Source organism: Macaca thibetana, chromosome 16 (genome assembly GCF_024542745.1).
Source record: "Macaca thibetana thibetana isolate TM-01 chromosome 16, ASM2454274v1, whole genome shotgun sequence".
NCBI lineage: Eukaryota > Metazoa > Chordata > Mammalia > Primates > Cercopithecidae > Macaca > Macaca thibetana.
The window spans coordinates 50,586,187-50,613,953 of record NC_065593.1 but is presented as its reverse complement, the minus strand read 5'-3'; the positions used below and the strand labels follow the sequence as shown (position 1 = coordinate 50,613,953).

Here is a 27,767-nt window from a genome sequence, read left to right as displayed (position 1 = left end):
CAATACGATGCTGCGTCTGGGTACATCAGAGCCAGTGCAGGCTCAGAACACCAGCCGGTGCTGAAGCAGGGGCCCACTCAGGAGCCAGATTGTTATCCTGGTTGTGTAAGCCTGGAAATCAGGAACAGGGCAGCAGTAGAAACTGGTTAACAATATAACAACATCATATTCCATTTATTAGACTTACATGCACCTGAATGCAGGGAGGGAAGCTCAAAGTAATTTCTTTCTTTTTTTTTTTATAAATTTATTTATTATTATTATACTTTAAGTTGTAGGGTACATGTGCATAACGTGCAGGTTTGTTACATATGTATACTTGTGCCTTGTTGGTGTGCTGCACCCATCAACTCCTCATTTACATCAGGTATAACTCCCAATGCAATCCCTCCCCCCTCCCCCCTCCCCATGATAGGCCCCGGTGTGTGATGTTCCCCTTCCTGAGTCCAAGTGATCTCATTGTTCAGTTCCCACCTATGAGTGAGAACATGCGGTGTTTGGTTTTCTGTTCTTGTGATAGTTTGCTAAGAATGATGGTTTCCAGCTGCATCCATGTCCCTACAAAGGACACAAACTCATCCTTTTTTATGGCTGCATAGTATTCCATGGTGTATATGTGCCACATTTTCTTAATCCAATCTGTCACTGATGGACATTTGGGTTGATTCCAAGTCTTTGCTATTGTGAATAGTGCCGCAATAAACATACGTGTGCATGTGTCTTTATAGCAGCATAATTTATAATCCTTTGGGTATATACCCAGTAATGGGATGGCTGGGTCATATGGTACTTCTAGTTCTAGATCCTTGAGGAATCACCATACTGTTTTCCATAATGGTTGAACTAGTTTACAATCCCACCAACAGTGTAAAAGTGTTCCTATTTCTCCACATCCTCTCCAGCACCTGTTGTTTCCTGATTTTTTAATGATCGCCATTCTAACTGGTGTGAGATGGTATCTCATTGTGGTTTTGATTTGCATTTCTCTGATGGCCAGTGATGATGAGCATTTTTTCATGTGTCTGTTGGCTGTATGAATGTCTTCTTTTGAGAAATGTCTGTTCATATCCTTTGCCCACTTTTTGATGGGGTTGTTTGTTTTTTTCTTGTAAATTTGTTTGAGTTCTTTGTAGGTTCTGGATATTAGCCCTTTGTCAGATGAGTAGATTGCAAAAATTTTCTTCCATTCTGTAGGTTGCCTGTTCACTCTGATGGTAGTTTCTTTTGCTGTGCAGAAGCTCTTTAGTTTAATTAGATCCCATTTGTCAATTTTGGCTTTTGCTGCTGTTGCTTTTGGTGTTTTAGACATGAAGTCTTTGCCCATGCCTATGTCCTGAATGGTACTACCTAGGTTTTCCTCTAGGATTTTTATGGTATTAGGTCTAACATTTAAGTCTCTAATCCATCTTGAATTAATTTTCGTATAAGGAGTAAGGAAAGGATCCAGTTTCAGCTTTCTACTTACGGCTAGCCAATTTTCCCAGCACCATTTATTAAATAGGGAATCCTTTCCCCATTTCTTGTTTCTCTCAGGTTTGTCAAAGATCAGATGGCTGTAGATGTGTGGTATTATTTCTGAGGACTCTGTTCTGTTCCATTGGTCTATATCTCTGTTTTGGTACCAGTACCATGCTGTTTTGGTTACTGTAGCCTTGTAGTATAGTTTGAAGTCAGGTAGCGTGATGCCTCCAGCTTTGTTCTTTTGACTTAGGATTGTCTTGGAGATGCGGGCTCTTTTTTGGTTCCATATGAACTTTACAGCAGTTTTTTCCAATTCTGTGAAGAAACTCGTTGGTAGCTTGATGGGGATGGCATTGAATCTATAAATTACCTTGGGCAGTATGGCCATTTTCACGATATTGATTCTTCCTATCCATGAGCATGGTATGTTCTTCCATTTGTTTGTGTCCTCTTTGATTTCACTGAGCAGTGGTTTGTAGTTCTCCTTGAAGAGGTCCTTTACATCCCTTGTAAGTTGGATTCCTAGGTATTTTATTCTCTTTGAAGCAATTGTGAATGGAAGTTCATTCCTGATTTGGCTCTCTGTTTGTCTGTTACTGGTGTATAAGAATGCTTGTGATTTTTGCACATTAATTTTGTATCCTGAGACTTTGCTGAAGTTGCTTATCAGCTTAAGGAGATTTTGGGCTGAGACAATGGGGTTTTCTAAATATACAATCATGTCATCTGCAAACAGGGACAATTTGACTTCTTCTTTACCTAACTGAATACCCTTGATTTCTTTCTCTTGCCTAATTGCCCTAGCCAGAACTTCCAACACTGTGTTGAATAGGAGTGGTGAGAGAGGGCATCCCTGTCTTGTGCCAGTTTTCAAAGGGAATTTTTCCAGTTTTTGCCCATTCAGTATGATATTGGCTGTGAGTTTGTCATAGATAGCTCTTATTATTTTGAGATACGTTCCATCAATACCGAATTTATTGAGCGTTTTTAGCATGAAGGGCTGTTGAATTTTGTCAAAAGCCTTTTCTGCATCTATTGAGATAATCATGTGGTTCTTGTCTTTGGTTCTGTTTATATGCTGGATTATGTTTATTGATTTGCGAATGTTGAACCAGCCTTGCATCCCAGGGATGAAGCCCACTTGATCATGGTGGATAAGCTTTTTGATGTGTTGCTGAATCCGGTTTGCCAGTACTTTATTGAGGATTTTTGCATCGATGTTCATCAGGGATATTGGTCTAAAATTCTCTTTTTTTGTTGTGTCTCTGCCAGGCTTTGGTATCAGGATGATGTTGGCCTCATAAAATGAGTTAGGGAGGATTCCCTCTTTTTCTATTGATTGGAATAGTTTCAGAAGGAATGGTACCAACTCCTCCTTGTACCTCTGGTAGAATTCAGCTGTGAATCCATCTGGTCCTGGACTTTTTTTGGTTGGTAGGCTATTAATTATTGCCTCAATTTCAGAGCCTGCTATTGGTCTATTCAGGGATTCAACTTCTTCCTGGTTTAGTCTTGGAAGAGTGTAAGTGTCCAGGAAATTATCCATTTCTTCTAGATTTTCCAGTTTATTTGCGTAGAGGTGTTTATAGTATTCTCTGATGGTAGTTTGTATTTCTGTGGGGTCGGTGCTGATATCCCCTTTATCATTTTTAATTGCATCAATTTGATTCTTCTCTCTTTTCTTCTTTATTAGTCTTGCTAGTGGTCTGTCAATTTTGTTGATCTTTTCAAAAAACCAACTCCTGGATTCATTGATTTTTTGGAGGGCTTTTTGTGTTTCTATCTCCTTCAGTTCTGCTCTGATCTTAGTTATTTCTTGCCTTCTGCTAGCTTTCGAATGTGTTTGCTCTTGCTTCTCTAGTTCTTTTAATTTCGATGTTAGAGTGTCAATTTTAGATCTTTCCTGCTTTCTCTTGTGGGCATTTAGTGCTATAAATTTCCCTCTACATACTGCTTTAAATGTGTCCCAGAGATTCTGGTATGTTGTATCTTTGTTCTCATTGGTTTCAAAGAACATCTTTATTTCTGCCTTCATTTCGTTATGTACCCAGTAGTCATTCAGGAGCAGGTTGTTCAGTTTCCATGTAGTTGAGTGGATTTGATTGAGTTTCTTAGTCCTGAGTTCTAGTTTGATTGCACTGTGGTCTGAGAGACAGTTTGTTATAATTTCTGTTCTTGTACATTTGCTGAGGAGTGCTTTACTTGCAATTACGTGGTCAATTTTGGAGTAAGTACGATGTGGTGCTGAGAAGAATGTATATTCTGTTGATTTGGGGTGGAGAGTTCTATAGATGTCTATTAGGTCTGCTTGCTGCAGAGATGAGTTCAATTCCTGGATATCCTTGTTAACTTTCTGTCTCGTTGATCTGTCTAATGTTGACAGTGGAGTGTTGAAGTCTCCCATTATTATTGTATGGGAGTCTAAGTCTCTTTGTAAGTCTCTAAGGACTTGCTTGATGAATCTGGGTGCTCCTGTATTGGGTGCATATATATTTAGGATAGTTAGCTCTTCCTGTTGAATTGATCCCTTTACCATTATGTAATGGCCTTCTTTGTCTCTTTTGATCTTTGATGGTTTAAAGTCTGTTTTATCAGAGACTAGTATTGCAACCCCCACTTTTTTTTGGTCTCCATTTGCTTGGTAAATCTTCCTCCATCCCTTTATTTTGAGCCTATGTATGTCTCTGCATGTGAGATGGGTCTCCTGAATACAGCAGACTGATGGGTCTTGACTCTTTATCCAGTTTGCCAGTCTGTGTCTTTTAATTGGAGCATTTAGTCCATTTACATTTAAGGTTAATATTGTTATGTGTGAACTTGATCCTGCCATTATGATATTAACTGGTTATTTTGCTCGTTAGTTGATGCAGTTTCTTCCTAGCCTCGATGGTCTTTACATTTTGGCATGTTTTTGCAATGGCTGGTACCGGTTGTTCCTTTCCATGTTTAGTGCTTCCTTCAGGGTCTCTTGTAAGGCAGGCCTAGTGGTGACAAAATCTCTAAGCATTTGCTTATCTGTAAAGGATTTTATTTCTCCTTCACTTACGAAACTTAGTTTGGCTGGATATGAAATTCTGGGTTGAAAATTCTTTTCTTTAAGAATGTTGAATATTGGCCCCCACTCTCTTCTGGCTTGTAGAGTTTCTGCCGAGAGATCTGCTGTTAGTCTGATGGGCTTCCCTTTGTGGGTAACCCGACCTTTCTCTCCGGCTGCCCTTAAGATTTTTTCCTTCATTTCAACTTTGGTGAATCTGGCAATTATGTGTCTTGGAGTTGCTCTTCTCGAGGAGTATCTTTGTGGCGTTCTCTGTATTTCCTGGATTTGAATGTTGGCCTGCCCTACTAGGTTGGGGAAGTTCTCCTGGATGATATCCTGAAGAGTGTTTTCCAACTTGGTTCCATTTTCCCCCTCACTTTCAGGCACCCCAAATCAGACGTAGATTTGGTCTTTTTACATAATCCCATACTTCTTGCAGGCTTTGTTCATTTCTTTTTCTTCTTTTTTTCTTTTGGTTTCTCTTCTCACTTCATTTCATTCATTTGATCCTCAATCGCTGATACTCTTTCTTCCAGTTGATCGAGTCGGTTACTGAAGCTTGTGCATTTGTCACGTATTTCTCGTGTCATGGTTTTCATCTCTTTCATTTCGTTTATGACCTTCTCTGCATTAATTACTCTAGCCATCAATTCTTCCACTTTTTTTTCAAGATTTTTAGTTTCTTTGCGCTGGGTATGTAATTCCTCCTTTAGCTCTGAGAAATTTGATGGACTGAAGCCTTCTTCTCTCATCTCGTCAAAGTTATTCTCCGTCCAGCTTTGATCCGTTGCTGGCGATGAGCTGCGCTCCTTTGCCGGGGGAGATGCGCTCTTATTTTTTGAATTTCCAGCTTTTCTGCCCTGCTTTTTCCCCATCTTTGTGGTTTTATCTGCCTCTGGTCTTTGATGATGGTGATGTACTGATGGGGTTTTGGTGTAGGTGTCCTTCCTGTTTGATAGTTTTCCTTCTAACAGTCAGGACCCTCAGCTGTAGGTCTGTTGGAGATTGCTTGAGGTCCACTCCAGACCCTGTTTGCCTGGGTATCAGCAGCAGAGGCTGCAGAAGATAGAATATTGCTGAACAGCGAGTGTACCTGTCTGATTCTTGCTTTGGAAGCTTCCTCTCAGGGGTGTACTCCACCCTGTGAGGTGTGGGGTGTCAGACTGCCCCTAGTGTGGGATGTCTCCCAGTTAGGTTGCTCAGGGGTCAGGGACCCACTTGAGCAGGGAGTCTGTCCCTTCTCAGATCTCAGCCTCCGTGTTGGGAGATCCACTGCTCTCTTCAAAGCTGTCAGACAGAGTCATTTGCGTCTGCAGAGTTTTCTGCTGTGTTTGTTATTGTTTACTGTGCCCTGTCCCCAGAGGTGGAGTCTACAGAGACAGGCAGGTTTCCTTGAGCTGCTGTGAGCTCCACCCAGTTCGAGCTTCCCAGCGGCTTTGTTTACCTACTTAAGCCTCAGCAATGGCGGGCGCCCCTCCCCCAGCCTCGCTGCTGCCTTGCCTAGATCACAGACTGCTGTGCTAGCAATGAGGGAGGCTCCGTGGGTGTGGGACCCTCCCGGCCAGGTGTGGGATATGATCTCCTGGTGTGCCTGTTTGCTTAAAGCGCAGTATTGGGGTGGGAGTTACCCGATTTTCCAGGTGTTGTGTGTCTCAGTTCCCCTGGCTAGGAAAAGGGATTCCCTTCCCCCTTGCGCTTCCCAGGTGAGGCAATGCCTCGCCCTGCTTCAGCTCTCGCTGGTCGGGCTGCAGCAGCTGACCAGCACCGATCGTCCGGCACTCCCCAGTGAGATGAACCCAGTACCTCAATTGAAAATGCAGAAATCAACGGTCTTCTGTGTCGCTCGCGCTGGGAGTTGGCGACTGGAGCTGTTCCTATTTGGCCATCTTGCTCCGCCCCTAGCAGCTCAAAGTAATTTCATCCAATTCCCTCCATCTGGCTCTTGCATGTGGCTCAGTCAGCAACACCAGCTCACACTGGAACCCCTCCCCTGATTATCTCTAGAGGCAGCCCGTTTCATAAAGCACCTTCCTCATGGTGAGTCAGATTTTGTTTCTCCCTAGGAACATCCTATCTTCCCTATCCTGTATCAGCCCATGGCAGCCATTTGAGGAAGTCCATTCTCATACAGAGGCCTTTCAGGCTGCACTGCCTTTGCTTTGCTCCAGTTTTCTCCTTTTTAGGTTAAATTTCCAAAGCATTTCCATTTGTTCCTCACTGATCATAACGTCACCCTCAGAGCAACTTTGCTTTTCATAAACCCCAATTTATCTTTATCCTTCTAGCCTGGATTGAAATGCATTTTCCAGATGTGTTCCGAACTCTCTGGGAGGATTAGAAATGCCACATCTACATTAGTAAATGTCCCACTTTCATGAATGTTTCAAGTTTGCATGCAGGAGTTAACACAGCTTTAGTGGCAGTAAGTGGTTGGCCGTAAGTGTGAACTAATACTGAAGTTACTAGAGTGTGAAACACTTAAGTGGTCCTCATCATAAACTGCTTCAAGGTCTTCTTATACACATACAGTGGTTGTTTCTAGACAAGAAGTTCTCAACCTGTCTTTCCACCGTATGCCTGGAGTAATAGGGCTCATAGTGGTGATCCAGGTTGAGTACCCCATATCTGAAATGCTTGGCACCAGATGTGTTTCAAATTTCAAGTTTTTTCAGAGTTGGAATATTTGCATTATACTTGTTGAGCATCCTTAATGCAAAACCCTGAAATCCTAAATGTTCTATTGGGCATTTTCTTTGAGCATCATATAGGTACTCAAAAAGTTTCGTGTTTTGGAGCATTTCAGATTTCCGATTTTCACATAAGATGTCCTCAACCTGTAATATTTTATCTAGTGAAAGTGTGCTAAGAGTGGACAAAACATTAGGGTGTGTGTGTAGTTAAATAAATACTCCCAATAAATTTAGATATATTCACTCCTCCCGAATCTCGTTTGCCATGTGGCATTAATAACCACTCTTTTGATCTACAATTGGTTCTGATACTTCATCTTGTTAGGTTTGATTCCTTGTGAGAGTATTTCTGTTGTTTTGGAACCATGGTTCTGCCATTTGGTATATTCACTTTTTCTTTCCTTCACGGCCTCCAAATATTTTGATGAGCATGTTTTATGGAAAGAGCCTCAGCAGAGTTGAGGTGTCCATAGTATCCTCGGAGAGGCCAGTCCAGACAGAAATTGCTAACCAAGAGCATGCTAAAGTGGAGGGTGACATGTAACAGAAGAATGTGGCACAAAGACAGGGAGTTTCTGCCTTCTTCCTTGGGTTTCCTTAACACCCAGGTTTGGGGGAGTGTGTGTGTGTGTGTGTGTGTGTGTGTGTGTGTGTATGTGTGTGTGTGTATAATATTCCTAAGGTAAAGGGCCTTAGGAGATAAAGGTAAATACATATTCCTAAATAAATATAATAAAATAAAAGTAAATATATATTCCTAAATATGTTATTATATATGATATATATTTATATATTACTAAATACAAACATATGAGGAATATGCATTATATATTCATAAATATATAAATATATATATTCCTATATTACCTATATATAAAGTACTATATATACACATGCATATATATTCCTAAGGTCCTTTGGGGGAATATATATATTCCCTCAAGCCTGTATGTGTGTGTGTGTATATATATATACTGATGTATATGTGTATGTGTGTATATATATACACACACACATATATATACACTGATGTGTGTGTGTGTGTGTGTATATATATGTGTGTATATATATATGTGTGTATATATATACACACACACACACATCAAAAGAAAATTATGGGTCTAGAATAATTAAAATCACCCAAGGTCAGACATAATGTGTATGTGTGTATGTATATACATATATATATGTATATATATGTTTTATATATGTGTGTGTGTGTAGGTATGTGTGTATATTTATATATAATATATAAATATATATGTGTGTGTGTGTATATATATATATAGATATAGATATAGCAAGGATACTAGGTCCTTTACCTTAGATTGGCAAGTAAACCTTAGAAATAAAGGAGATGACTCAATGTGACTCTTAAAGCCAGAGAGACAGGAAGGAAAAGTCAGAAGGAAAATCAGCCCCTCAGAGCAGAGAGCGGAGGGACCTGAACCTTTTAGTATAACTGATCTCTGTAGCCAATTTCCACTAAAGGCCCTGCAACTGAGTTTTGGAGTGTTGTTTCTCAAGACAAAGAAGCATCAATAATTCATGACTTAGATGTCCACCTTAAAACAATTCTGCTTTCCCCATCAGAATGTCTAGAAAATGGGTCATGATTCATTGTATGGAAGGTGGCAAGGAATGCATCCTAATAGTATTTGTGTTTTCATGCCACTGGTCACCTGATTCACATTCAAACCTTCATTGCCCACTTGATTCATAACAAACATGCCATGAGATTAAAGCACAGCTTTCTCCTCCTGAATCACCAAAAGAAAATTATGGGCCTAGAAGAATTAAAATCACCCACGGTCAGACATAATGTATTCAAGAAAATGAGGCTGCAGCGCATGGTACCTACAGGCAGATGTCACATGGCAGCTCAAGGAGGAAGCTACAGCAAGAGGCACACAAGAGGTTGTTCAAGAAGAGCTGACCTGAGGAATCCTAACACACCAGGGGAAGGAAATAATGCTTTCCTCCATGTTGACAAATTTAAGCAGAAAAACAAACTTGCCTAATTTGATAATTGCCTGCTTATCAGGACCAACAACAACAAGGAAAGAGTGCTGCATCTGATGACATCAGGCCTTAGCAGGGTATAAAAGAGGATCTGGGGCAAGGAGACTTCCAAACCTTCCAAACCCTCCTTTCTGGAAACCCACCCAGAACCTCCACCCTCTGACACCATGGTCAACTCCTGTTGTGGCTCTGTCTGCTCTGACCAGGGCTGTGGCCTAGAGAACTGCTGCCGTCCCAGCTGCTGCCAGACCACCTGCTGCAGGACCACCTGCTGCCGCCCCAGCTGCTGTGTGTCCAGCTGCTGCAGGCCCCAGTGCTGCCAGTCTGTGTGCTGCCAGCCCACCTGCTGCCGCCCCAGCTGCTGTCAGACCACCTGCTGCAGGACCACCTGCTGCCGCCCCAGTTGCTGCGTGTCCAGCTGCTGCAGACCCCAGTGCTGCCAGACCACCTGCTGTAGGACCACCTGCTGCCGCCCCAGCTGCTGCAGGCCCCAGTGTTGCCAGTCTGTGTGCTGCCAGCCCACCTGCTGCCGCCCCAGTTGCTGTGTATCCAGCTGCTGCAGACCCCAGTGCTGCCAGACCACCTGCTGTAGGACCACCTGCTGCCGCCCCAGCTGCTGTGTATCCAGCTGCTACAGGTCCCCGTGTGGCCAGTCTCTGTGCTGCTAGCCCATCTTCTGGCAAACAACCTGCTGCAGGACCACCTGCTGCCACCCTAGCTGTTGCATTTCCAGCTGCTGCCATCCTTCCTGCAGTATCTCCAGCAGTAGTAGCTCCTCCTCCTGTGGTTTCAGCTGCTTCAGGCCCTCCTGCTGCATCTCCAGTTGCTGCCACCCCAGCTGCTGCCAGACCACCTGCTGCAGAACTCAGTGTTTTCAAACCAACTGCTGTGTGTCCAGTTGCTGCCGTCCCAACTGCTGCCAGACCACGTGCTGCTGACCAACCTGCTGTAGTGCATCTTGCTGCTGAGACTCTCATCTGAACTCACCCGATTCTCATCAACCAGCATTCTTGATGTAGCTCATCTATGAGCTGAGTCATGGGAAGCTAGTTGGAAAACTTCAGTTCCAACCAATTCTTAGATTGAATCTGGCCTCCAAATATATGCTCCCCCTACATTTTACCTCTCTACCAAATGAACATGGGTTGTAATTTGCTCCAAAATCTGTCAACTATCTTAATTGAAATATTTGCTCTCTGCTGTAATTTCTCATATGGAGCTATTCCATTTTAAACAAATATTTACCTAAATAAATATTAAATAAATTTTCAGGCATAGAAATATACAGATACTGTGTCTTCTTATTTTTCTTTTTTGGGTGTGGTCATTACCAGTCATTTTTCTGTTGTTCTCTCTGCAGAGGAGAAGACCACAGCACGTAATTTCAGGGGCACCACCTCTATTTCCTCAGCACACTTTATTCTAATATACAATGGTGGTTTCTTAGAGCAAGCAACTGGAACTCTCTTCTTGAAGAGTTTCTGTAGCCAAAGGGCAAGCTCTGGACTGTAGAGTTAAAGCTTCTCAGAACAGCACTCAACAAATGAGTAGGGGTTGGTGAACACATGTTTTAGTTATTTCTCCTCCAGTTCGGAGCATGTTGTACCAGCCTGTCAGAAGTCCTCAGAGACACCAAATTCCAGCTGCCTACAGGGCTATTCTGATCATTAACTCATCTTGTATTTTGTGTTCCATACAGCACTTCTTGGGACCACCTCCCAAATATACTCCTGGGTCTGCTCCAGTGGGTACCCAATCTAAGACACCAGTGTTCCTAACCTCAGTATTAGTGCCCTTCAAAACATTTTTCCTTCTTTATTGATATATAATAGATGCACATATAAAATTTTGATATATCCATATAATGTGTAAAGATCCAATCAGGGTAATTGGATTATCCATCACAATGCATCTTTTCTTTATGCTAGGAACATCGGAATTATTCTTTTGTAGCTACTTTGAAATGTTTAATAGCTTATTGTTAACTATAGTCATCCTACAGTTATATTGAATACTAGGTCATATTTTTCTCTCTAACTTATATTTGTACCCATTAATCAACCTCTTCATTTCTCACAGGCACCCTCCTCTGATTCTGATAACCAGCAAACTATTATTTATCTTCATGAGTTCCATTCCATTAGCAATTTGTCTTTCTGTGCTTGGCCTATTTCACATAACATAATTAAATCATTTTTATACAATATCTGTGGTTACCCCGGTGTCACGGTCAACTTTTGAGTATACTGTCTACTAAATAGGTAAATGTTCTAAATATTCTCCTCCTCCTCCTCCTCCTCCTCCTCCTCCTCCTCCTCCTCCTCCTCCTCCTCCTTCTTCTTCTTCTTCTTCTTCTTCTTCTTCTTCTTCTTCTTCTTCTTCTTCTTCTTCTTCTTCTTCTTCTTCTTCCCCTCCTCCTCCTCCTCCTCCTCCTCCTCCTCCTCCTCCTCCTCCTCAGTTTTGGCACAGTTATCTCTGGACTAGTTGTCTTTAATATCTCTCTCTCTCTCTCTCTGCTTTATTTATTTATTTTGAGATGGAGTCTTGTCCTGTCATCCAGGCTGGAGGGCAGTGGTGCCATCTCAGCTCATTGCAACCTCCACCTCCCAGGTTCAAGCAATTTTTCCACCTCAGCCCTCCAAGTAGCTGGAATTACAGGTATGTGCCACCACCGCCAGCTAATTTTTGTATTTTTAGTAGAAATGGGGCTTCACCATGTTGGCCAGGCTGGTCTCAAACTCCTGACCTCAAGTGATCCATCTGCTTCAGCCTCAAAAAGTGCTGGGATTACAGGCATGAGCCATCACACCCGGTCTTCAGTCTCTTTTTCTTCCACATTATTATATCTGAAGGATAAGGCAGAATTGCCATCTTAGTAACTTCTATTCTAAAACAAACTGTGTTTAAGAGGTGCATTAAGTTGGATTCACTCAAAATAGAACCGGAAACAAGGATTCTTGGATGAGTGGTTTATAAGAAAATGCTCTCAGGAGAAATCAGTAAGAAACTGGGAGGCAGAATAGAGGAGTTAAAGAACCTAAGGCAGAACATGGTTTTTGTTGAATGATTTTCTCTTCTGGCCCTATAGGAAGCTCTAGAGAGTGAATAGTATCATAGCCCCATCTTTCTGAGAGACAAGGCAGTTGGAATTTTGCACTCAGACATCAGTTACCACTAGCTCTGGGTCAACCCGTGGGAGAGGAAGAAGATTCGAAGATGGTCCAATCCTCCAGATGAGGTATCAATTAGGTAAACATAAAAAAAAAATATGAACTTCAAAAGCCACAACAAAGCAATTAGTTTAAAGAGAAAAAAGTGCATAAAAGAAGAAAATTACAGCTGTTCTGTGTAATAAAAGAAGTACCATTTAGGTAGACTTGAGGCAATCTGTGTGTGTGGTTCTCTTTCACTGTTTATTATTAATAAATTGGTCTATGTGTATTTCTGTCTCTTTTTCTGCACAACAGGAGACTACATGTTATCAGGGCATCATACAATTGAAAAATTAAATTGATACTCTCCAACAAGATGTTTTATCAAAACTAGGATTCTGTCTCACAGCAGAAATAGGAAAATGTGTAGAAGGAGGCATATTTGAACCTAATACATCTAACATAAGAGCTGTAAATTGCAACAGCCACTGAAATAGAAAGTCCTCAGTAAACTGCATCTCATGAATTGATTTAAACTTATTTAAAGGAAGGGATTTAAACTGATAGGGAAGTTCTATATAGAGTATAGCCTGTGCACTTGGGAATTAGAGTTGGGGCTGAATTTTGACTGTACTACATACCAGCTATGTTCTTGTACATGTTAACTATCTCAGCCTAGGGTTTTTTTCTTTAAAGAAAGGATCACAATAGCCACAACACGTAGTAAGGATGTCATAAATATTCAATGAGATTGGCAAGTAAAAGCATGCTCCTCTTTTTTTTCCAATAGTCCTCATATATCTTTTTTTTAAACTTTCTAGTTAGAAATAACTATAAATTCACAGAAAGTAAAAAAAAAAAAAAAAAAAAAAAGTACAGCAAAGTCCTATGCGCCCTTCACCCAGTTTTCCCCAATTGTCACATATTCCATCACTAGAGTACATGGCAAACTCCAGAGACTGACGTTGGTAAAATCCACAGAACTTGTTCTAGTTTTATCAGTTTTACATGCACTTATGTGTATGTGTATGTGTATGTCTGTGTATGTTTGTGTGTAGATGTGTGGATAACTTAGAAGGAATGGATGAATTCCTAGAAACATAATACCTACCAAGACTGAATCATGAGGAATAGAAAATCTGAGTAGTCCAATAATGAATAAGAAGATTAAAGTATCAATAACAAACCTCCCAGCAAAGAATAGTCCAATACCAGATAGCCTCACATGTGAATTCTACAAGCATCTGAAGAAGGATTAACGCCAATCCTTATCAAACTCTTCCACAAAAAGTGAAGAGGAGGGAATACTTCCAACATCCGTTTATAATGCCAGCATTACTCTTTATCAAAGCCAGATAAGGACACTACAAGAAAAGAAAATTATAGGCCAATATACTTTATAAACATAAATGCAAAAATACAAAATACTCAACAGGATACCAGGAAACCTTATTCAACAACATATTAAAAAGATCATTCACCGTGATCAAGTGGGATTCACTCAGGTGATGCAAGGTTAGGTCAACACACATAAATCAATAAACATGATACACCACATTAATAGAATGAAGGACAAAAAGCATTTGATCATTTAAGTAGATGCAAAAAAAAAAAAGCATTTTACAAAATTCAAAATCTTTTAATGAAAAAACTCACAGCAAATTAGGCATAGAGGGAATGTACCTCAACATAATAAAGGTCACATATGACAAGCCCATAGCTGACATCACGCTGAATAGGGAAAAATTGAAAGCATTCTCCCTAAGAACTGGAACAAGACTAGGATGCCCACTTTCACCACTCCTATTCAACACAGTACTAGAAGACCTAGCCAGAGCAATCAAGCAAGAGAAAGAGATAAACAGCATTCAAATTTGAAAAAAGAAAGTCAAATTATTTGTTTGCTGAATGAAATTGGACCCCTTTCTCTCACCATGTACAAAAATCAACTCAAGATGGATCAAAGACTTACATGTAAAACGTGAAACTATAAAAATACCAGAAGAAAACTTAGGAAAAACTCTTCTGAACCTTGATCTAGCCAAAGAATTCATGACTAAGATCTCAAAAGCACAGGCAACAAAAGCAAAAATTGGCAGACGGGACTTACTTAAACTAAAAAGCTTCACACAGCAAAAGATGACATGATCTTATATCTAGAAAACCCTAAAGGCTCCACCAAAAAAACTCGTGGATTTGATAAGCGAATTCAGTAAAGTTTCAGAATATGAAATCAACAAGCAAAAATCAGTAGCATTTGTATACACCGATAATGATCCAGTTGAATACCAAATCAAGAAGGCAATCTCATTTACAATAGCTATAAAAATACTGACTAATATATTTATCGAATGAGGTGAAAGATACCTGAAAGGAAAACTATAAAACACTAACAAAAGAAATTACAGACAACACAAATTGGAAATATCTCATTCTCATGGATCAGAAGAACTAATGCTGTTAAAATGACCATACTACCCAAAGCAGTCTACAGATTCAATGCAATTCCTACTGAAATACTAATGTCATTTTTAAAGGAATTAGGGGGAAAAATCCTAAAATTGATAGGGAAGTGAAAAACAGAGTCCAAGTAGCTAAAGCAATCCGAAGGGTTGGGGTGGGGGGAAAGCTGGAGGCATTACATTTCCTGTTCTCAAATTATATTAAAAGGCTATAGTAACAAAAACAGCATGGTTTGGGGTTAAAAATAGACACATAGATCAGTGGAACAGAATAGAGAACACAGAAATATAGCCGCAAGCTTACAGCAAACTGATTTTTGACGAAGTTGATAAGAACACACACGGAAAAGGATATCCTGTTCAATGAATAAATGATGCTGGGTACATTGGATTGCCTTTGCAGAAGAATGAAACTGGATGCCTCTCTCTCACTATGTACAAAAATCAACTCAAGATGCCCTAAAGGCTAAAATGTAAGACATGAAGCTATAACAAATACTAGAAGAGGCCGGGCGTGATGGTTCATGCCTTTAACCCCAGCACTTTGGGAGGCTGAGGCAGGTGGATTGCTTGAGGTCAGGAGTTCAAGACTAGCCTGACCAACATGGTGAAACCCTGTCTCTACTAAAAATACAAAAATTAGCCAGGCATGGTGGTTGGTGCCTGTAATCACAGCTACTCCGGAGGCTGAGGCAGGAGAATCACTTGAATCTGGGAGGCGGAGGTTGCAGTGAGCTGAGATCAAGCTGTTGCACTCCAGCCTGGGCAACAGAGTGAGATTCTGTCAAAAAAAAAAAAAAAAAAAAAAAATTCCTAGAAGAAAGCTTAGGGAAAATTCTTCTGGACATTGATCTAGCCAAAAACCTCGTGACTATGCCCTCTAAGGCACAGGCAACAAAACAGAAAACAGGCAAATAAGATTTATCTAAACAAAAAAGCTTCTGCACTGTAAGAATTAAAGAAAGAGGAAAGAAACACGAAAGACGGGTTTCCTTTAGAGAAAACAAACCTAAGAGGGGGGTTTGGCCGAGTTAGGTTGGAGGCACACTCTTTTACAGACTAAGAGTTTTTAAGGATTTAGGGTGGGAGAGTTTATTAGAGGCTTGGAAGGCTTCTGTGTCTCTTTGCTATGCTTATCTGGGAGGGAGAGTTGTGTGTCTATTCCCATGCAGGCATAGCCCCTGAGTCTGCTTTTAAATTCCCTATCTTAATACACGTGAAGGGAAAGGAATGCGCTTATTAAGACCCACTGTTTTACTGGGGCCCATTATATGAGGGTGAAGTTTGGCAGTTACCCAAGAGACTTTCCCTCTGCTTCCCTCTGTGCCTGAGCTGTCTTATCTGTGTTTTACTGTCTGCTCTTTCTGGCTGCTTGTAGTTAAAAGAGAAGTGATTTCCTTGAAATGCATGAGGCTGGAAAGGGAGCTGGAACTTAAAGTGGCAGCGTTTGTCCAAGATGATGGTGCTCCTGGTCTGTCGTGCACAGCAAAAGACATAATCAACAGAGTGAACAGGCAACCTGCAGAATGGGAGAAAATATCTGCAAACTATCCATCCATCCAACAGGGGATTCATATCCAGAATTTACAAGGAACTCTAACAACGAAAATATCACAAATAGTCCCATTAAAAAGGGGAAAAGGACATGAATAGACATTTTTCAAAAGAAGACATACAAATGGCCAATAAGCATATGAAATAATGCTCATCATCACTAATCATTAAACAAATGCAAATTAAAACCACAATAAGAGATCATCTTATATCAGTCAGAATAGCCGTTATTAAAAAGACAGAAATAACAAATGTTGATGAAGATGCAGCTGAAAGGGAACCCATAAACAGTTGTTGAGAAGGTAAATTAGTATAACCTCTATGGAAAACAGTATGGAGATTTCTCAAAGAACTAAAACTGGAACTACCATTTGATCCAGCAACCCCGTGACTGAGTGTTTACCTGAAGGAAAAGAAATCATTATACCAAAAGTATACCTGCACACATATGTTTATCGCAGCACTATTTATAGCAGCAAAGGTATGGAATCAACCTAAATGTCCATCAATGGATGACTGGATAAAGAAAATGTGCTATATACAAACAATGGAATACTCTTCAGCCATAAAACATAATGAAACCATGTCACTTGCAGAAACATGGATGGAACTGGAGGCCATTATCTTAAGTGAAACATCTCAGACACAGAAAGACAAATACCGCGTGTTCTCAGTTACAGTGGGGCCAAATGATGCATACGCATGGACGTAGAGTGTGGAATGACAGACAATGGAAAGTCTGAGGGGCAGGGGTGTAGGAGGGGGTTGGATGATGAGAAATTACTTGATGGGTAGGATGCACGTTATTTCAGTGATGGATACTCTAAACGTCCTGACTCGACCATTATGCAATATATCCATGTAATAAAATTATACATTGACACCAATAAAATATTTTAAAAATATCTGAATTGGAAAGGAAGAAGTTAAATTGTTTCTGTTTGCAGATGACATGATCTTATAGGTAGAAAACCCTAAAGACTCCACTGAGAAACTGTGAGAACTAATAAACAAATTCAGTAAGGTTGCAGAGTATAAAATCAACATACAAAACCTAATAGGCTTTCTATACATTAAAAGCAAACTAATTGAAAAGAAATCAAGAAAACTATTTCATTTACAATAGTTATAATAAAATAAATAAAATACTCAGGAACAAGTTTAACCAAGGGAGTGAGGATATCTACACTGAAAACTGTAAACACGAATGAAAGAAATTGACAAAAACACAAATAAATAGAATGATATCCTGTGTTTATGAACTGAAAGAATCAATATTGTCCAAATATTCTTAAAGCAATCTACAGATCTCATGCAATCCCTATAAATACACTAATGACATTATTCACAGAAATAGAAACAAAAGTTCTAAAATTTGTATAGAACCACAAATAACCAAAGTGATCTTGAACACTAAGAACATAGCTAGAAGCATCACATTCCCTGACTTCAAAAGAAACCACAACACTGCAGTAACCAAAATATCATCATTCTGACATAAAAACAGACACATAGACAAATGGAATGGAATAGAGAGACCAGAAATAAAGTCACTCATTTACAGCCAATTGATTTTCAACAAAGATGCCAAGAATGGGGGAAGGACAGTTTCTTCAATAAATTGTGTTAGGAAAACTGGGTATCCACGTGCAGCAGAACGAAATTAGTCCCTTATTTCTTACGGTATACAAAAATCAGTTCAAAGGAGTTAATGGCTTGAATGTAAGATCAGAAGCTATGAAATTTTTTTTTTTTTTTTTTTTTTTTTTTTTTGAGACGGAGTCTCGCTGTGTCACCCAGGCTGGAGTGCAGTGGCGCGATCTCGGCTCACTGCAAGCTCCGCCTCCCGGGTTTACGCCATTCTCCTGCCTCAGCCTCCGAGTAGCTGGGACTACAGGCGCCCGCCACCACGCCCGGCTAGTTTTTTTGTATTTTTAGTAGAGACGGGGTTTCACCGTGTTAGCCAGGATGGTCTCGATCTCCTGACTTCGTGATCCACCCGCCTCGGCCTCCCGAAGTACTGGGATTACAGGCTTGAGCCACCGCGCCCGGCCTAGAAGCTATGAAATTTTTGGAAGAAAGCATAGGGGGAAAGATTTATGACATTGGTCTTGGTAATGACTTTTTGAATATGACCTCAAAAGCACAGGCGATGAAAGAAAAATTAGATGACCGAGATTACTTCAAACTAAAAAGGTTCTGCACAACAAAGGATACAACAAGAAGAGTTAAGAGATAACCTACAGAATGGGAGAAAATATTTATAAGGTCTACATCTCATAAGGGGTTAATATCCAAATGTACAAGGAGCCCAAAGAGCTCACAAACAAGAAAACAAAAACCTGATTAAAAATAGGAAAAAGACCTGACTAGATATCTCTCAAAAGAAGACGTACACATGGCTAACAGGTTTGTGAAAAAGTAATCAACATTACTAATCATTAGGGAAATACGAATCAAAACCACATTGAGATATCACCTTACTCCTGTTAGAATGGCTATCATAAAAAAGACAAAAGATAACAAGTATTGGCAAGGATGTGAAAAAAAATCCCTTGTACACTGTTGGTGGGAATGGAAACTAGTTCAGCCATTATGGAAAACAATATAAGCTTTCCTCAAAAAAATTAAAAATGGAATTAGCATATGATCCAGCAATCCACCTCTGGGCACAGTATGTATCTAAAGGAAATGAAATCAGTATGTTGAAGAAATAACTGCATGTCCACATTGATTGCAGCACTATTCACAATTGCGAAGATATGCACACAATGCAAGTGTCCACCAACAAATAAGTGGATAAAGAAAATGAAGTATATACTCAGTGCAGTACTATTTGGCCATAAAAAGAAGGAAGTTCTGTCATTTGTGGCAACATGGATAAATCTCAAGGAAATTATGCTAAGTGAGGTCAACCAGTCACAGAAAGACAGATAGCACATGATCTCACTCACATGATCTCACTCAAAAAAGTTGATATCATAGAAGTAGAGCAGAAAATGAAGATAACCAGAGGCTAGGGGTGGCTAGGGAGTCATGGGCTTGAGGAGATACTGGTCAAAAGACATATAATTGTAGCTGGACAGGAGGAATGAGTTCAAGAGGTCTGCTGTGTAGCATAGTGACTACAGTGAATGATGATATATTGCACATATTGTGTTCTTGAAAAATTCTGACAATGGATATTAAGTGTTCTCACCTGGATATTAAGTGTTCTCACTGCAAAAAAATGATAGGTATGAGAGGTAATGCATTTATGAGCTAGATTTAACCCTTCCACAATGTATACATATTTCAAAATATTATGCTGTACATGATAAATACAATATTATATGTCAATCTGAAAAATAACTGATTGTTTTTAATTTCACTGAGCTTGAGCTCTTTCTATATTCAGCACCTCACGGAAGACACAGTAGTGGGGGTAGATAGATTCTTAAAAGCATTTTGCAGATGTTACACAGTGTTAAGGAGCCTGGGTGAAGTACGGACAGCCTCTCCTGGGACTGTTTGTTACAGCTGTTTGTAAATCTACAATTATCTCAAATGTCTTTTTTAAAAAGTGAAAACACACACCTGTATTATGTTAACAGACAGTTAGAGGCATTTTAAAGAAACAATGAGTTATGGAACAAAAATGGGACTATGTCTTCCAGAATCTAATAGATCTGCTGGAGAGACATGACACAAAATATAGGAGAGCAAAGTATCAATTTAAGAAACTGTGACCTATCAGTAACACCAAGTATAAAAATTTAAGGATATAGAACATGACCCAAAATTTAAAACATCCAAGGAAACCCATTTCAGCAGTGTAGAGGTCACCAAGGCCACACGCAGGTATCGCTGTCCCTTTGCTCATGGCTTAATAATGACCCACAGACTAGGAATGCCACACTGAGCAGATGGGCTTTCTTTGCTATTGGTCACTAGAGGGAATGCCTAACTGGAAGTGTGACTGACTGACCAAATCCCATTTTGGTAGAGGGTACCGGAAGTGAGAGTGAGAAATGCAATTCCAGATGCAGGGAATCACATGAACAGCCCTCTGTGGAGGAAGAGGAAGAGGAAGAGAATGTGGTCTAGAAGATGCCACCAAGGTGTGAATCATGAGAGAAGGCAGACATGATAGATCTTATTACATCAGGACAAGAAAATTTTGTTTTTAACAAGTTTAAACCATTAAATGGGCAAACATTATTGTGTAATCTGGTAATCAATTAGTTATTAAGTAAACAAAAACAAGAAAAATGTGGTAACAACAGGACAGCTGGGCAGTATATAAGAGGCTGTGGCCCGAGGATACTTCCAAACGTGAGAACCTCATTCTTCTAGAAACCCACCCAGAACCTCCACCCTCTGACACCATGGTCAGCTCCTGTTGTGGCTCTGTCTGCTCTGAGCAGAGCTGTGGCCTGGAGACCTGCTGCCGCCCCACCTGCTGCCAGACCACCTGCTGCAGGACCACCTGCTGCCGCCCCAGCTGCTGTGTGTCCAGCTGCTGCAGACCCCAGTGCTGCCAGTCTGTGTGCTGCCAGCCCACCTGCTGCCGCCCCAGCTGCTGCATCTCCAGCTGCTGCAGGCCCCAGTGCTGCCAGTCTGTGTGCTGCCAGCCCACCTGCTGCCGCCCCAGCTGCTGCATCTCCAGCTGCTGCAGGCCCCAGTGCTGCCAGTCTGTGTGCTGCCAGCCCACCTGCTGCCGTCCCAGCTGCTGCATCTCCAGCTGCTGCCGCCCCTCCTGCTGTGAATCCAGCTGCTGCCGCCCCTGCTGCTGCCTGCGTCCAGTCTGTGGCCGAGTCTCCTGCCACACCACTTGCTATCGCCCAACCTGTGTCATCTCCACCTGCCCCCGCCCCTTGTGCTGTGCCTCCTCTTGCTGCTAAATCTCTCCTTGTGATATTTGTCATACTATGAATGTCTTCATTAGTCACATAAAATGCACTGTAGCCAGCCAGTCACTGGAAAAAATGAACGCTTCCCTGCCAATTTGTCTCATGTGGCATTCAGAGTGGACATTCAGCTCTTCTAGGAAATGACAGACATACACACATTCATTAAAATATGTTGTGCCAGGCCCCAATGCAGTTATTTTTAGATGAGCAGCGTCTTCATTCGAAGGGGACACTAACTATGATGATCTCATATAATATTGTTTTCACGTATTAATAAACAGCCACTTCCCTAATATTGAAATCTCCTGATTTGTTAGTGATTTCATTGTGCCTCTGTGTGTGTGTGCGTGTGTGTGTGTGTGTGTGTCTTTACCTGTCACTTCACATCAAGGGCCATCTCTCTTCAAATGCAGGAGAGCATGTTTAAGAGCCTGGGCTCTTGATTCATGTTAACTGATTGGAATCACGACTCCCCTAGGTATTTGTTGTGTGGTATGGGGCAAGTTGTTTAACCTCCTCAGGCCTCAGTTTTTTTCTCTGAGAATAGAGATAATGCATTATGTTCTTTAAATGTTCAGAGACATAACCCATGTAATATACTCACCACAGGGCCTGGTACATAATGCAGTATAGGCTCTTAATGTATTCAGCTTCTGGCCGAGTGTGGTGGCTCACATCTGTAATCCCAGCACTTTGGGAGGTTGAGTGGGTGGATCACTTGAGGCCAGGAGTTCAAGACCAGTGTGGACAACACGGTGAAGTCCCTTCTCTACTGAAAGCACAAAAATTAGTTGGGTGTGGTGGTGCACACCTGTAGCCCCAGCTACTTGGGAGGCTGAAGCAGATGAATCACTTGAAGCCAGGAGGAGGAGGTTGCAGTGAGCCGAGATCATGTCATTGCACTCCAGCCTGGGTGACAGAGCAACTATGGCTCAATAAATAAAGAAACAAATACAAGTTCTGCTGTTATTATTACTGAAACACTACCCTGGGCTAGAATAATATCTTAGCATAATGTTCTTTTTGACAGAACAGCAAGAAAATTTGTATCATTGTTGGACTGTCTTCTATAACTCAAAATTAAGTTTTGGTATATGCCTCAAATGTCCCTTAAAAACTCCAGCAAGTTGAACATCATGAAGTCATCTACATTTTGTCTGACTGTATTTCTACTTCCAGTATGTTCCATTATTGGTTGTGGAAATTTTGAGTGTTCTCCCTAGCTCAAGTACTTTTTCCTTATTTCCTTCCTTCCCCCTCCCTCCCCTTCTAATCCCTTTACCTTCCCTCCACCTGCCCTCCCCTCTGCCTGCCTGCCTTCCTTCCTTCCTTCCTTCCTTCCTTCCTTCCTTCCTTCCTTCCTTCCTTCCTTTTTTCCTCTCTTAACATAAAATGATCTTTCAGAATACAAAGCGTACCTTCTAAGTCAAGATTTCTGGAAATTTATGACATTCATGGCAGATTTCTCATAAATGTTTTATACCTTGTAATTAATAGATGCTCAAAGTCTTAGTATTTCCAGACTGAAACTCCTTTATAATTTTAGCCTCTAATGTTACTGAGGTTTCTTCATTTTCTTGATGGTTTTACTCCTTCGTTTCGGGCTTTAATCACCTTGCATTGTCTTAAGAGAACATGGGTGGGACTTCTTCTTAAGACTCAGTTTTCTCATCACCAAAACTCAAATAAGTGTTATTCTATGTCGATGAAAAAATGTGTCATGATATGTGCAATATATCTTATTTATATAAATATAAGGGTTTATACATTTCAGCTAATAATCTGAAGTATATTAAAACTGCTTTAAATCCAAAATTTCTACAAATCAGAATTTTATTTATTAGCTGTGTTACATTTCCAAAGAAATGTAACTAAGAGCTAGTTAGTATTTCTGAAATGTAAAAATAAAGAAGTTTTAAGTTGTCAAGAGACTACATGAATAGAAATTAACATTACGTGGGCTTCACTCCAGCCTAAGTTAGGCATTATAGTCTTAGCATATCATAAAAATGCCTTGCAGACACTTTGAGCTTCAGCCTTTTCCATTCACTCTAAATTATTCTAAAGAGTACAGACTTGTCATTTCATACATCAGAATTAACAAACCTTTTATCCTCCCGTATGTTCTTCTTTGACAACTACTCATTACAGGATGCAGGTTTTAACATTATGCTTTATTAGCTAGAGTGAAATCAAAGACTATAGGTTTTATATGGTCTTTTCAGTATTAAAGTATATGAAGCTTGTAATTTCCTGTGTCCACAAGAACTGGGCTACAGCAGGAATGAGATGACACAGTGTATCTGTGTAATAAAGAGACTATTTGCAAAGGGGTAGCTAGAGTTCAGGGAAAGCAATAAGGGAAACCTCAGTACCCAGGGCTCACAGTAACAAGGAGCAGGTACTCCAGGCCTATGCAATAATTTGGGTGAAATGTCCCAAGGGTGGCATGTGAAACTTCTTAGGATGAGTATGCACAGACACTCCAGTATAGTCATTGCCTTTGGAGAGAGTTATGGTGCTCTAAAGGGTCCAAAGATGATATGGAAGACACTGTGGTGGTGAAACCCAAGGTAGATATAAATTTATGAATGGGAAAGTGTGACTGTGGTGATTATTCTGTGGTCACATCAGCTTTACCTAAATGCATAGTAGAGATGGATTTTAAGTGAATGAAACATTGATTTAGTTGATGTTTCATTCACTTCAAAGTCACTCAGTATTATTTACTCATGCTAAATATATACCTTCGGAATTGCTCAAGCTTTCTAGCTAGTGAAACTAAGCAAGATAGAACTCCAGAGGGGCAGCAAGAGATGCCTGTTTTGATTAAGAAAGTAGCTGAAACAAGAGTTTTAATTCCCACGAACTCCCTCATAATAGTCCCATCTGGCCAGTAAGTAAGGAAGAGGTTAACAACAGGCTTGGTGATTAAACAAGTTGGTTCCACCAATTGTTTCAGCTACACCACCTAAGTCAGAACATTACAGGAAACTCAACAAACCTAGTAAGACTCATACGCTGCTGCAGACTTAGCTAGTGCATTCTTTTCAATGCCAGTTTCAGAAGCCAGACAGGTGCAATTTACATTTTCATGTCAAGGAACCCAGTATACATATACCATTTTGCCACGCAGATATATGAGTTCACTAGCATATTGCCATAACCTATTAAGGCAGACTTGAGCTTGATAACCATTAAAAGCAAGTTAATACCATATATTGATGACTGTGACACTAGCGCATGAAAAATCATTAGCAAATTGAAAATCAAGTCCAGACATAGACTAAAGTACATAAAACAATTTATTATATGAAAAGGTGGCACTTTAACTCAGTAATGGAAAGATGTATTCTTCAATCAATGATGTTGAGCCATGGTCATATCTGATTATAAAACAGTAAACCTCATATTTTGTATCTGTATACATTCCTAGTAGGTAAAATGTTTTAAAATATAAAACATGAAACCTCGAAGTTAACAGAAATTATACGATAATGTTTATGTAAATTTATAACTGGAAAGGCCTTTCAAAATATGACACATACCCAGGAGCTATCAAAGAAAAAAATTCATAGATTTGACTGCACCAAAAACAATATGAAGGTAAAGAAAATTCCTTTCATATCTGATTTTGCAGAGAGGTAGTATGTATAGTGATTAAAAACATGGACCCAGTGCTGGGCTGGCTGAAATAAAATTACAGCTCCCCTGCTTACTGGCTTGAATCCCACCTGTGCCTTAAGTTTCTCATCTGTAAAGGGAGGATTACAATAGAATTTTCCATACTGGATTGTTGGGACTAGTAATTGAGCTAATATATGTAAAACATTAGAACAATTGCAAAACATGTCATTTGTTATTTTGTTATTCCAGCATCCAGCAAAACTTTCAGCATACAATATTTAGAGCTGAAAGAGAGAGAGAGAGAGAGAGAGAGAGAGAGAGAGAGAGAGAGAGAGAGAGAGAAGGGAAAGAAAGAAGAAAGAAGGAAAGAAAGAAAGAAAGAAAGAAAGAAAGAAAGAAAGAACAAAAAACAGAAAGAAAAGGAAAAGAAAAAAGAAAGAAAAAGAAAGAAAGAAAGAAAGAAGGAAAGAAAGAAAGAAAGAAAGAAAGAAAAAGAAAGAAAGAAAGAAAGAAAGAAAGAAAGAAAGAAAGAAAGAAAGAAAGAAAGAAAGAAAGAAAGAAAGAAAGAAAAAGCAGGAATTCCAGAACATGTTGGGTTTTTATTTTGTTTAAGTTTCTGGAAAAGAACAAGTATAGTTAGTGCATAATTGTGCCAATGATTCCATTCTAGTCTTTTAATGTTAATATTTCTTCCTTATCTCTAAATGGCTTATTCTTTTTAAGTTCTTCTTTCTTAGGCACATCTTTTTTTTTTTTTTTTTTTTTTGAGACGGAGTCTCGCTCTGTCGCCCGGGCTGGAGTGCAGTGGCCGGATCTCAGCTCACTGCAAGCTCCGCCTCCCGGGTTTACGCCATTCTCCTGCCTCAGCCTCCCAAGTAGCTGGGACTACAGGCGCCCACCACCTCGCCCGGCTAGTTTTTTGTAATTTTTAGTAGAGACGGGGTTTCACCGTGTTAGCCAGGATGGTCTCGATCTCCTGACCTCGTGATCCGCCCGTCTCGGCCTCCCAAAGTGCTGGGATTACAGGCTTGAGCCACCGCGCCCGGCCGCTTAGGCACATCTTATCCTTTCTGATTTATTTATCCTTTAAAAATGTTAATTGTTGGCTTTAAGTAGGTAGGGGGTATAAATTATATATATAGAAAGTTACAGAATATGTAAACAATTAGTTCAACTGAAATATCTTTTATAACTTTTAGGAAGAACCCTTCTTATACCTCTATTTTCAATTTGTTCCAAGTCTCTACCAATTCTTTCAAAGAAATAATTAAGTTATTTCATAAATAAATTTATTATTTCATAATGAAGAGAATAATTTATCCATATTATGCTCAAGGCCATCACCTGATGCTGAGAGTTCAACTTTTACTCTGTCTCACTTCAACTTTTTTCTTTTCTTTCTTTTTTTTTTTTTTTTTTTTTGAGATGGAGTCTCGCTCTGTCCCCACCAGCTGGAGTGCAGTGGCATGATCTCTGCTCACCGCAAGCTCTGCCTCCTGGGTTCATGCCATTTTCCTGCTTCAACCTCTTGAGTAGCTGGGACTGCAGGTGTCTGCCATCATGCCCAGCTAATTTTTTTGTATTTTTAGTAGAGACGGGGTTTCACTGTGTTACACAGGATGGTCTCAATCTCCTGACCTCATGATCCGCCTGCCTCGGCCTCCCAAAGTGCTGGGATTACAGGCGTGAGCCACTGCATCTAGCCTCACTTCAATTTTTTAAAGCATCTCTTCCCAGCAATCCAGGAGCATTTTGTCATTTCTAAAGGCAGATCAAAAATTAAAATAAATTGTACATAGCATATATATTGAAAGCACTTTTGCCAAAATTATAACAGTAAGAAAATTATCACAGTGGAAGAGATCTGATTGAACCAACCCCTATCTTGCCTTTAACTGCCAAATTGCCCTGGGCTTGGGCCAAGCTAACTTGAGGAGAAATTTAGTTTATATTTAAATGATAATATCCATTCCACAAAACTAAAACACCTTTGTAAAACTAATGAAAGTTCACCAGGTTAGGAGGATGAGAGGAGCCTGAATTCTCCTTAGCAGACTAAGGTGTAGACATAAACAATTACCAGCCACTATAACAGAGGTCGCAAGATTTGCAACTTCCCCAATTACTCCTGCAGATAACATCACTACTGTTGAGCCTAAAATTAGACTTTTGAGACATGTTTTCATGCTTTTGCATTTCTGACAATCAGTATCCCCACCTGGACCTATGACTCTTGACTCAACTGGTCCTGCCCCTACCGACCCCTGCCACCTGAAGCAAACTCAGCTCACCAGGACCATGGTCCACAGCCCTATGATTGCTTCCACAATCAATCAGCAGCACCCATTCCTTTGCCCACTAAACTATTCTTGAAAAACCCTAGCCTCCTAATTTTCAAGGAGGCAGATGCGAATAATAACAAAGCTCTGGTCTCCTTTTTAGCTGGCTCTATGCACATTAAACCCTTTCTCTATTGCAATTCCCCTGTCTTGATAAATTGGCTCTATCTGGGCAGCAAGCAAAATGAACCCATTGGGTGGTTACAATATCACCTAACATTCCTTCCTGAAGGCTTTTCATAGCTCCCCACCATTTCTTCCAGGATTTGAGGGTACCCACAATTTCTCCCACATGCTGTCAATCCCAACTTCTCTCATTACTTCTCAAAACAGACTTTTCAGCGTATCACTTTCACCATCATAAGCTAGGGTCATGCCCAATCTTAATTATGTGCTCCTTTTATATCCTCTTTCTCTTCACCTATGTGAATGGTTTGTATTCTCAAAGGTCAGTGTGACCCTTGAAAGCCTTAACAAAATCTTCATCCATTAAACATACATTTCCTCATTCTATTTCAGGTTCTGTTATAT

At 40.3% G+C, this 27,767-nt stretch overlaps 3 protein-coding genes across 4 annotated transcripts in view; 2 read left to right on the top strand and 1 right to left on the bottom strand.

Annotated features, from left to right (window-relative positions):
- Positions 1 to 27,767, bottom strand: part of LOC126938621 (eukaryotic translation initiation factor 1) — a 1,120,764-nt gene that overhangs the window by 467,752 nt on the left and 625,245 nt on the right. The window lies entirely within an intron of this gene.
- On the top strand, positions 9,378 to 10,148 carry LOC126938572 (keratin-associated protein 4-4-like). The gene is made up of 2 exons (XM_050762934.1): positions 9,378 to 9,847; positions 10,013 to 10,148. Exons 1-2 carry the CDS (start codon positions 9,378 to 9,380, stop codon positions 10,146 to 10,148), a joined length of 606 nt encoding a protein of 201 aa, XP_050618891.1.
- Positions 20,746 to 21,261, top strand: LOC126938582 (keratin-associated protein 4-6-like). Of its 2 annotated transcripts, XM_050762946.1 has the most exons (2): positions 20,746 to 21,121; positions 21,176 to 21,261. In XM_050762946.1, the coding sequence occupies exons 1-2, from the start codon at positions 20,746 to 20,748 to the stop codon at positions 21,259 to 21,261; spliced, it is 462 nt and encodes a 153-aa protein (XP_050618903.1). The 2 variants fall into 2 exon arrangements, with proteins under 2 accessions (XP_050618903.1, XP_050618902.1); XM_050762945.1 differs by having other exon boundaries at positions 20,746 to 21,261.

Coding starts and splice junctions, on each gene's coding strand:
- LOC126938572 (XM_050762934.1), top strand. CDS start 9,378: ATGGTCAACTCCTGTTGTGGCTCTGTCTGCTCTGACCAGGGCTGTGGC. Junction 9,848..10,012: donor TGTGTATCCAGCTGCTACAG/GTCCCCGTGTGG, acceptor CAGCTGCTTCAG/GCCCTCCTGCTGCATCTCCA.
- LOC126938582 (XM_050762945.1), top strand. CDS start 20,746: ATGGTCAGCTCCTGTTGTGGCTCTGTCTGCTCTGAGCAGAGCTGTGGC.